A 12,312-nucleotide genomic window follows, 5' to 3' on the forward strand; every position below is an offset into this window, starting at 1 on the left:
AGTACGTTTCGAAGAATAAGCTACGGATTCTTGTCTACAGAAATCCTCGCCATGTGAGATCTAAAACGTTACGTTTTATACAATAAGGAGTAAAAACTAAAATTTCTTTTTTTATTCGTATACAGTTGCTGGTGAGTTTGATGGTAATCTCAGTGACTGTGCAAGAAAGATAAAGCCACTGTGATCCTTTATCATGCCATTTTGAGGAATGGGTGGAGGGGGAAGTAATTGTACCGCTCCTCTGCTAGGTGTTTTTGAATTTTTAAACATTTTTGAACTTTTTTTTTTTTTAGTACCTGTTATTCCCTAGTATTGATGAAATCAGCAATAACCGAATCACTCTAAAATCATCTAATGCTGACGATTATAAATCTTCGCTATTCCAAGATGTAGAAACTGAATTGCGTGGGAGTATAATGAAGATACTTGGCGCTTCCATATCTTTCATTTTTCTCTCTGTAGATTTAGCAGAGCTTGTCGCTTGTCTTTAACCTTTTACACCATAGAGTGATAAAACACGTCAAACGATTACGAGAATGTGATATGTACGTGACCGGTCCAGTATATGGATATAGGTGACGTACATATGGCCTAGCGTGTTTCATACACTAGATGCCGTCTTTTCCCATGGTTCTCATATGGAGAACAAACTAGTTTTGTTCCTTAAACATTCTGTCTTCTAGGTTCTTCTCTCTTCCTCATAATTGTACCTTTTACCTCATCACGAAACCTGAGTATTTCCCTTTTCTTTAGAAGGCTCTGATGCCATTTGCAGCCTTCCTCTGAGGGTCTATGTGTCTCCATAGAAGTGTCCTCCACCTGACCCTTGCGTGCGATAGGTACGTATAAGATTATACAAGCATTACCCAACCCATGTAGGACTCAGCTCCTTGAGCAACCTTAAAGAAAAGGAATTTTCTTATTCTTAAAATCCTTCAGAGGGTTAGTGTAATCTGAGGGCATTGAGCTACTGGCCATCCTGGCCCACCCCTGGAGTAGTTGTAATAGTGTAGACCTCCAAGGAAGAGGATTAATCACTCACATAGGTCCATCTGCTGCAGAGCATCCTGGGAAATATACATCCGCCAATAACTTGTTTGATTTATTTTTAGCTAAGCTAAGAGGTTCTGCAGCAGCTTAGGTCATAGGCTAGTCAAGAACTTGTAAAGTAGGGTATATTTCAGCTTTCTATATTTCACCTGAACAATGTCCATCCACATCGACCTCGTAGGGTAAATCATCGATGTATCTGCCCCCCCCCAATGACATGATTAGCCACATTCATATATAAACCTAGTTTTTTTTTTATTTCCGAAAGAATACATTATGCCTGATTGTTCATACGAATAACATAACACTTCATTATTGGATGCTTTGACAGATGGCATTTCTGCCAACCAGACAGCCCGTGCCAGCTTGCACGGTACTTCTGCCACCCTGGGACTTAGCATGAAGGCACCCAAGGAATCACTATTACATCTCGGCAAACACATATAAGGGCACGATACCTGGCAAAGGGTTAACAATGCCACCTGCAGCATTAGATGTACTATCAATACACCTAATAAGTACTATGCACTCATAAGTGAGTCCCAAGAGCTGACACTCTACAACCTTCTCCGTCAATGCTTCAGACATAAGACTTCAACTCTCGACTGTCACAGAACTAACGTGTATGGAGGGGGGGGGGGGTGTAGGGGAGGGCTCATTTCTATCTCTACTTGAAATTTGCTGTATCACCTACAAGGGAAGTGGATCTGCACTGCACTGTCAAATCACCAGGAGGCTGTGACAAAGGGAACTGTCTGTGTACAAGGTGTAACAACACAACAGACACCTTTAATCCTGTCATGTCTCATACTCTGCACTTTCACACCTTGCTGGCTGCTCCGACAGTGACACTTGCAGTTCCTAACTAAATAAGGAAATTGTCTTTAAAACCCCCCCAAATCAGCACCTGTACACATATCCCCGGTCCGACATAGGCTCGATAGCAAATAGAAGCGAAGAGTTTGTAGCGACAAACTCCTCTCTGCTAACGTATCTATACGTTGCCCTCGTGCATGTGTTACAGGGACGGGGAAATGTGTTATTTTGACAGATCTGATGACAGACAGCACTGAATGAAATTTGTTAAGAGGAAAGAGAGAAGGAAGGAGGGAGGAGGGGGGGGTATCAGGGATTTGGAGGGGTGGGGGTCCCTTCGCCTCCACATCCACAGGCCTCTCCAGCACACAGGGGGTACACAACTAGTGTTAGGAGGATTCTATTAGGATTTTTTTTTCCCTCCTCCTCTTCTTCTTCTTCTTCTTCTTCTTCTTCTCTCTGGCATGTAAATTCTTTGGAAACAATCATGTCTAGAGATCTTGAAAGAAAACTCAATAAAACAGATCTTATCTGCTGAGTGAAAGTACTTAATTCAGAAGGAGTTAAGCAGTTTTTCAGCATCGCTCTGTAGGTTAATATCACAGCTGCCCAGTAAACCTCATTTAACAAAAGGCTCCCTTTGCAAACAGAATCCTGTACCCCCCTCCCCAAGTGTCCAAAGGTGTTTACTGAAGTAAATCTGTCTAAATCCTTCATCGCTGGGGTCATGGGGAAAGCAGAGAGGGGGGCTGAAGGTGTAGGGATAATCCCTTTTTGTACCAATGTTCCTGAACCGTCTGGGAACAAAATCACAAATCTGTGTCACATGTTTCTTTAAAACTTGTAACATCTCGGTTTTTACTCTGTATTTTTTTTTTTTAAGAACACCAAAGATGTAATAGGAACTATAGATGAGAACCACCACCACCTCTACTACTACTGCACTGCTTTATGCTATATAGGAGGTCTGAGGATGTAGATAGATCACAATTGTATCCAAGTAATAAAAAAAAAAATAACAAAGTGGTAATAAAGGGAATGCGACCGATTGTGAGAAACAGCACAGCATCGCAGACTTACTAATATATGTTATATAATAAAAAAATATTATAATATTATCTGATATGTTTGGAATAATTTGTTCATTTAATTAATTACAATAAATAATTAAAATTTCACAGGTTTTTTTTGGTCACTTTATAAATATTTAATATTTTTACATTTATTTATTGTATTTGTTTATTTATTTATTTTGAATTTTTACTTTAATTATTTGTGTTACTGGCCTCAGCTCAGCCCTGTAGGCCATAGATGAATGATGTATCAAAGATGGAGATTTCATGCTCATCCTCTTCACACCCTTTCCTTTCTGGAATATTTATTCTCCAGTCGCCGTTATAATTGTAAATATATATATATATATATATATATATATATATATATATATATATATATATTATTTTTTTTATTATATTTTTTAAATTTTTTTATATATTTTTTATATATATATGTTTACTTTTTTTTAATCATTTATTTTGAATTTGTCAGTGGGTGTTACAAATAATCCAAGAATAATAATGACGATCATTTTCGACGGTTAACCCCGAATCTCTAGGTTCGGAATTGGAAGCGATTCGTCATCTCCAGAAGTGTCAATGGAATGGGAATTTTTGAGGGTCTCCTCATCTCTTATAATAATAATAATAATAATAATAATAATAGTAATAGTAGCTACTACTACGACTACTCCCAGACAGATGGATTCCAGTCTGGCTGGAGTGTGTGTATACACCTGACTTGTTCTAAGAGAATATGATCCGTCTGCAACACTTTTTACCTCAAGTGCCAAAGTAAAGGCCATGAATAGTACCCTGTGGTAACACTATCTGGCTGTCACTAAGGCCTGAGCTGGGGCTATATAAGGCCTGTAACTAGGGAAAGCCCAACAAACAACCACAAACACCTAAGTTATTTCTCTCAGACTACACCCTTTGCTTCCCCCCCTCATCTCACTCTTTTTTTTTTTTTTCCCTCTTCTTTTCATCTTGGCTTTCTGTTGCAGAATGCAAATGTTCTCTGCCGGCGGTGAAAGGGCTGAATTGTGATTAAGAAGAAGAAGAGTTCCTTTCTTTGTTCATCCCTCAGGGGATGTTTACTGGGAGAGACACAGCGGATCAGATATGAAAGGCATTCAGGTCAGCATTGATGTGAACGAAAGTGAAATCATACCTAAGGCATCCACAGGACTGTAGTGTCAGGGGTTCACTTAACGGTACATGTGCACTGAGTGCAGTGTGTGTGTGTAAGTGTACCTCTGTCTGTGTGTGTGACTGGGGGTGCCCTAGTGTGCACTATTGTGCTGCAACTTCCCATCCTAAAAAAAAAAAAAAAAACTCAATGTCCACACTGGTCCCCAGAGTGTTCACATCATATGTATAATATATAGAAATCCATCTGTGTACCATGTAATGGTGTCAGTTCCATTTATTCCATCAGTGCAGTATGGACAGAATTTTATATAGGAATGCCCCTTACTGGCCTGTAGCACACACTGCACATTTCAAGCCTGTACACTGCATATATATATATATATATATATATATATATATATAATTTTATTTTTTTATTATATATATTTATACACATACATCTATATACACATACGTACACACACACATATATATATATTATTTTTTTATTTTCCATATATATATATACATATACACATTGTACACACACATATATATATATATATATATATGTACACACACATATATATACATATGTATACACTCACATATATATATATATATATATATATATACATACGTACACACACATATATATACACATACGTACACGCACACACACAAATATTTATATATACACATACGTACACCCACACACGTATATATACACATATACGTACACACACACGCATTTATATATATATATATATACACACATACGTACACACACACACATATATATATCTACATACGTACACACACACATATATATATATATACACATACGTACACACACACACACACACACACATGTATATATATATATTCACCCTCTAATAAAAGGTTTTCCATCAGCACTAAGCTCTCTAGTTGTTCACTTTCCCTCTAAACTTCCTGTAAGTGCACCTATGTTCTATTCGCTATGAATATCGTAGGTATCGTGTCTATAGTGCGCCTTGTCCATCGCCATTACTATACATACTTTATACATACTGCATATATATCCCCACTCTATAGACCATAATTCACCTTTTCCCCAGCAATCTCCCCATCCTATTCACTAAATAAAGCAAAAAGTGTTGCAGCCCTATAGGTCCTGATGAAATCCATTTACACTTTATAATCAATTATTTTATTATCTCTTTACTATTTGCTCCAGTTTAATAATAAATAAAATAAAAAATAAAAAAAAACCCTTAGTTAAAAAAAAAGAAAGAATCCCAGCAATGAGGCAAGGTGTCTGCCTGGGCTATTCAGTCTATTGCACCCTTGTGGGAATGTGGAGCTGAATAGTACAGTGGGCATCCTGCGCCATTGTCCTTATAAACATGTAAATGAGCGACATTAGGAAAAGACAATCAATTGTCTATAGTCACTGTGAACCTGCAATCCCTTTCTGTGTGACAGGCACAAAATACCGGCTACCTTGGGAAGCCCAGGGAGCATAGAAAAAGGGGACAAAGACTTGGAAAATGCACCTTAAAAAAAGCTTTGAATGGCACAAATGTCAAAGAAAACAGTTATAAGGGCTGTATTCCCTGCCATGTATGTGAATGCACCACTCTTCTTAAGCTTCCCACCTTAAGGGTCAATGCACAATTCCCTACTAAATGCCCCTGTGTCATAATGGTATTATTCCTTAATGACCTGTAAGCTTTGCTTTGTACACACAATATATATATATATATATATATATATATATATATATATATATATATATATATACTGTACAAACCACTATACAATAATAATAAAAAAATAATAATAATACATATAAATAGAAATATAATATAACATTCCTTTGTAATTTTTTGCAACTTATCCCTCACACCATCTAGCAGAACTCACCACCCTCCTCACTAATTCCAGTGCAAAAAAAAAGATAAAAAAATAATACCAATTGTATTTTATTTTTACTCTCCTTTCCAGCAGAAATTCCAATTAGAATGTATTAATAAATAATGCTAAATAGCTCTCATTACAACCTTTATCATGTTTACAGCAGGAATAAAAATAATTTTTTTTCCAGATCATGCAAAAACACTGTCAATTTCATTTTTTTAATTAATTTTTCTTCCATTATTCGTTAAATAGATCTAAAAAATAAATAAATAAATTAAGAAAAAAATGCTGGCCTCGAAGTCAAAACATCCCAGGACTGAAGAGAGATCAAAGCTTCTCCAAAGAGATCGATACAACATAGTATCGAATAGCTGTCTCTCTCTCTCCCCCCTACAGCCATACTAATAGCAGCTTTTTAGAATATATAGTTGTTGTTGTTTTTTATATTACTATTATTATTATTTATTTAAAGCAATAATAAATCTAACAAAAACAATATAAAGTGCAATACAGGAAATTAGGGATCAGCCTGATATTCACGTTTTGGGTGTAAGATACATTGGTGGAATGGAGGCAATTGCGACTTTTATCCTCTCCCTTCTCAGGCGGAAGAATAATGTCCTATAGAATACATAGAAGGATCCTAAAGACATCAGATTTTTTTTTTTTTTTTTTGCAAAATGTAAAGGGGAATATCACCAGAATCCACAGCAAGCACAACACAATGTGGATGATGATAACACTGGGTGACACAAGACAGGCAAAAAGTTTCCTCTGCTTCCCCCTTCCTGACACCACACTTATCATCTACATAGGACTCTGTCATCTTAGCAGATTTTTTTTTTTTTTTTAAAGAAAAAGTTACAAAGTAGAAGCAGCAGTCAGGAGACTTGGGGTCATCTGACAAAAGTGTGAAACTTGCAAGAAGCCTGGAGACTGACTGACTGTCCTGACTGTATCTGGAAGAAGAGATGGCTGCAGCTGAAAGCTTCATCAATTAAGGTGGACTTGATGGGTTTGATTTTTTTAAAAACTTTCTTCATCTCCACCTTAAATGTGATTGTATTTCAGGAGGCGTTAGCATCAAGTTCCCCGATTTATGCATCAGTCATTCATCAATCTGAAGGAGGGGGATTGTTATTTTACTGTGGGGTTTATTCATCCCTATGCAAAGCTACCGAGCTCACAGTCTCATCTATCTATCTATCTATCTATCTATCTATCTATCTATCTCCTATCTATCTACCATCTATCTACTATCTATCTATTTATCTTCTATCATCTATCTATCTATCTCCTATCTATCTATCTATCTATCTATCTTCTATCATCTATCTATCTATCTATATCTATCTATCTATCTATCTATCTATCTATCTATCTATCTATCTATCAATTATCTATCTATCTATCTATCTATCTATCTATCTATCATCTATCTACCATCTATATGCTATCTATCTATTTATCTTCTATCTATCCATTATCTATCCATCAACTACAGTATTTCCAATTTATCTCCTATCTATTATCTATCATCTCTCTCTCTCAATCATCTATCTATCTATCTATTATCTATCTATCTATCTATCTATCTATCTATCTATCTATCTCCATTTACTGCATCATCACATTGATACTTTATATATATTCTCAAAAATTCCAAAAAACAAGACACCACTCATGCAAAGTCCCGAACACTTTCCTCACACTTTATACACCATCACAAGACTATAGAAAAATCACCATATCCTCCATCTACAAAGCTTTAATCCAGGTAAACTTATCTTCTATTACAGTTTCATTCTTAAAATTGTCAAAAACTCCAAACCCTGACAACCACAAGATGTAAAAGTCCATGTCCCAGATGCCCCCCCCCTCCTCCTCTCCTCTGCAGGTGTGTGCCGAAGTCTTATGAGAGTGTCACCTTCTTTTTATAGCTCCTTACACCTTGGGCTGCACTCTTGTATTTACACAACATCTTTCAGAGGAAATATGACCAATGATCAGAGAACAATAAAAAAAAGAAACCACAAAACATGTGACAGAGAGAGATGACACCAGCTTACACCTATGAAGCATGACCTGCAAGCCTCCAAGTAGAGAAGAGAGGTGACAACTTTTATAAAAGAACATCCCCAGCCTTACAACTCTGCTTCTTTTCTGATACAATCCATGACTTTGTTATGCAGTTATTATTATTATTATCATCATCATCATAAGCAGCAGCAATAGCACCAGGCTCTGCTAATGCCCCCACATACACAGAGTGGATACAAAATCAATAACCAACATTTAATAAAATGGACTCAGGGAACAGAAGTGGGAAACATTACATGTAATTGTAGCCTGGGCTCAGTCATTCTGAAGAGAGATGGGAGGTCTGGGCTATAGAGGACCACCTTATGCACTGACAGACAAGCCTAATGCTAGTGGTCTCTGACTGGACAGGGGGGGGGGGTATATTTTTAATTACTAAACATAAACAAATAGATCAAAGGGCTAGCTTGTATACATTGTATAGAAGTTTTTCTCTGGCTACACCACAATCCCTATCTCACACCCAACCTTGACCCCAGCAGAGTGTACAATGTAAAATACCCCCCCCCCCCCCAGTCTTTAATAAATATACCCACTAAAAGGGGTCTGCTAGCCTGGCACAGCATGGGTTAATAGCAATAAGTTAAAGAAAAACCACCAACCATTCATTAAAGCTTTTGTGTTTTAAAAAAAAGTTACTTGAAGTAGAAGAAGAAGAAGAAGAAGAAGAGAAGATGAAGAAGAAAAAGAAGAAGAAGAAGAAGAAGAAGAGGAGGAGGAGGAGGAGGAGGAAGGAAACTATGGCAGCAGCTAGTGATCTAGGAAAACTGGCTGAGAAGTGGTCTTCTTTGGAGTAGCCAATATCTAATAGCAGCTTGGGGGTAAGTGTGGAAAGTGGGGGATGTAAAGGACACAGCAGAGGCAAACAGACACACACACACACACACACACAGACACACACACTGTGACAATCTCATTGCAATAGGAAAGTTACATGTTAGAAACAAATATTAGATCAGCAATGAAGGCTGGGGGGGCTCTGTGCTGCTGGGCTGTGAAGCAGAACCCCCTTTTTTATATAGTCCTCCTCCCATAAGGGTCTGTGTAATTGTGACAAACAAGAAGCGAAAAAAAAGTGACAAAGCTGAGGAATCTCCCAGGGCAGGAGGGGAAGGAGACTGCTGGGGAGGGAGAGCTGGGACCATGGGGGCTAAAGCTGCTGCTAGTCCTGGAGATCAGGGGAGGGAGAGCTGGGACCATGGTGGCTAAAGCTGCTGCTAGTCCTGGAAATCAGGGGAGGGAGAGCAGGGACCATGGTGGCTAAAGCTGCTGCTAGTCCTGGAGATCAGGGGAGGGAGAGCAGGGACCATGGTGGCTAAAGCTGCTGCTAGTCCTTTGGATCAAGGGAGGGAGAGCAGGGACCATGGTGGCTAAAGCTGCTGCTAGTCCTGGAGATCAGGGGAGGGAGAGCAGGGACCATGGTGGCTAAAGCTGCTGCTAGTCCTTTGGATCAGGGGAGGGAGAGCAGGGACCATGGTGGCTAAAGCTGCTGCTAGTCCTTTGGATCAGGGGAGGGAGAGCAGGGACCATGGTGGCTAAAGCTGCTGCTAGTCCTTTGGATCAGGGGAGGGGGCTTGCCTGGTGCTCCCTGCCTGGAGAGCAGCTGCTCGGGGAAGCCTTGTGCTGCAGAAGAGCCGGAGAAGAAGAAAGAGGATCCAGCCCAGTGTGTGTCATTGCTGAGCTGCTTCCAGGAACCGCTATGTCTGACACTCACACACTCACTTTAAGAGCAGAAAGTTTCAGCAGCACAAAAAGCAAAAAGAAGCCCCCTCAGCTCCACTCCCAGCCTGGACCAGGGGGGACCCACAGACCACACACACACCCCCAAACCAAGACCCTTCTCTCCCACTTAGAGGGGCGATCTGCAGGCAAGAAGAGGAGCTCCAGACCTCAGCCCCTCAAACTCCTCAACTCTTTTTGCACAAAGACGCACGGAGGGCTCCCAGCCCAGCACCCTGTTCACACACAAGGGGATAGGGGGGATCTGCAGCAGTCCTTACCGTTTTTCCTCCTTGGATTGGCTTGTTTTCGCCTCTTACACCTGGGGCCATCCGCCATCATCTGCTTCATTGATAACAGTGGATCAGAAGCTAGTTCTCATGGACTCGACTGTATATCAGCAGCACGCAGACTCTATCAACCAAACACAGCACAGTGTGGGCATTGGTAGATCCCATTTAAAACACAGGGCGCCAAAGAATGCCCCCAAATCTCCCCACAGAGCCCCCTTCTTTGGAGACCACTTTCCCCCCCTCTTCTTCTCCTTTTGCAGTGATCTCCTCGGCTCTTGTCTTAAGGGTCGCAGCAGATAAGACAAGAATTACATCTTGCTTCCCCCCCTCTGCATCCTCCAGCCAGGTCTTTGCACAACTTTGGGTGGTGAGTGTAATGGGATATACAGATCCTTGGATAGTAGAGAGAGGCAGAGAGAGACACTGACACCCAGGCTGGAAGGCTGCGACCACATGTACTGGCAGAAGTCTATGCAAGAGAGTGCCCCCCCTCCTCTGTGTGTAGTGTCCACATAGAATGTAAGTCAGGGGGGATTGCACTATTATCCTACTGTAGGGTCTTGTTTAGGGGGTGTAAACTTTTATGTGTAGTTTAAAAAAAAAAAAAAAAGTTACATTTTGGATAGTAACTGTCAAAATGTTGGGGAGGGGGCAGCTTTAAAAGAGGGGGGGGATTAGGGAACAGATGTAACCCTTAAGACAAGGACAATTAACCCTTTCTGTGCACCCCTTTGTACAATTCTAACACCCAGGCACGTTTTTTTTTTTTTTTTTAACACTTTGCCAGGACAAACATTATCAAAGTGTCAATGGAAGGTTTACTAAATAAATGCAGCTTAGGACCCCCAAACAAATGACGCACACTCACTCACACTCACTCACTCATACTCAGAGCAGAGGAGGAGGATGGAGCGTTAAAGCAAACAAACACCAGCACACACACACACACACACACACACACACACACTAACAAAACTTTACACCAAACCCCCATGCCAATACAACTCAACAGTAAAGAAGTCAGGAAAATAAAAACTTTGACTGTGAAGGTTTATGTATTAAAAAAAAGAAAATAAAATAAAAATAGAAAAAAAAAAGATATAAAATTCACCCAATGCAATAGGTAGAAGCGGCCAGAGACTTGAGGAGATGCAATAAATATATAATAAATATCAAATAAAATACAGAAATGAAACTCGCACAATGAACAGAAAAAAAAAGCCCTGAGCTGTGTGTGAAGTGTTTCTGGGAAGAGCAACTAAAAACAGAAAAGATATGTAAATAAATAGTTCTCAGGGTGAAGTGATTAGAAAACTTTCAGGTTTTTGAAAAAAAAATAAAAAATAAAAAATTATTTTTTATTCCAAATTGAATTGCCCCCCTTACTACCTGGATAAAACAGGTAGTAGGGGACGCCAAGTGGGCTGGTGTTGGTGATGAAATAAATAAATGAGTCACCTACCTTTTAAAGTCCTGTGGGCAGTTGGGTAGAGGTGCTGTGAAGGAACATGAAGAAGTAGTGGACCTGGTGTGTAAGAAGAGGAGGATGAGGATGATGATGGCAGTAGCTCCTCCAGAAGGCTAGTGGAAGGCCAGGCAGTATAGGGAGGTGAGGAGGAACCGCTATTCCTGCTGGGCAGGTTAGGACTGATCTCTTACTGCCACTTCAGGAAACACAGACCTGGGGCTGACGGACTGACGTGTTACGCTTTTCCTAATGACATTTTTTTCTTGTTGGTGGAGGAGACCCTGCTACTCACGCCACCTATCTTTATGGGGAGGGATAAGTGAGCACCAAACGTGAGCATCATTTGCAAACGTGATCACTAAGTTTCTCCCTCTCTGGGAAAGGATCTGGGATAGATTATACCTTGAAGCCTCAGCAAAAGCTTAGGAGAAAAATTGAAATTCCACCTCCCTTATGCCCCCCCCCCCCCAAACACTTCTCTCTTCTCCCTTAACTCCCCCCCACCCCACCTCAACTCTCTCTCCTCCCCCCTCTCCCCCTCCCCAGCCATCATCAAGTCCTTGCCATCATTATCTTCGTCACTAAATCCTAGTGGATACAAGACTGGAAACATTTTGCACCAATCATGCATCTTAGAACCCAAAGGAACTTCAACTTCCCAAGGCTGCACTGAAGACCCCCAGATCGTGCAGATCCCCCCCGGCTCGTCCATGGCTGAAGCTTCACTCTGGATCCACTACTAGCTGACTATTTTTATTTATTTTTTCGTATATTT

General features: G+C 40.0%; 1 protein-coding gene across 4 annotated transcripts in view; it reads right to left on the reverse strand.

Annotated features, from left to right (window-relative positions):
- ZEB2 (zinc finger E-box binding homeobox 2) overlaps nt 1-11,922 on the reverse strand; it is a 117,985-nt gene extending 106,063 nt beyond the window's left edge. For 2 of the 4 annotated variants that reach the window (XM_069982665.1, XM_069982663.1), the window contains exons 1-2: nt 11,532-11,922; nt 10,058-10,190 (exon numbers count right to left, since the gene is read on the reverse strand). In XM_069982665.1, coding sequence (XP_069838766.1) covers nt 10,058-10,127 — 70 coding nt within the window. In that variant the 5' untranslated portion in view covers nt 10,128-10,190; nt 11,532-11,922. Of the gene's footprint in view, nt 1-10,057; nt 10,227-11,531 lie in introns of those variants that run through there. The other 2 variants (XM_069982666.1, XM_069982664.1) reach the window with 2 other exon arrangements.
- Between the last annotated feature and the right edge of the window lie 390 nt (nt 11,923-12,312).

Source organism: Dendropsophus ebraccatus, chromosome 9 (assembly GCF_027789765.1).
Source record: "Dendropsophus ebraccatus isolate aDenEbr1 chromosome 9, aDenEbr1.pat, whole genome shotgun sequence".
NCBI lineage: Eukaryota > Metazoa > Chordata > Amphibia > Anura > Hylidae > Dendropsophus > Dendropsophus ebraccatus.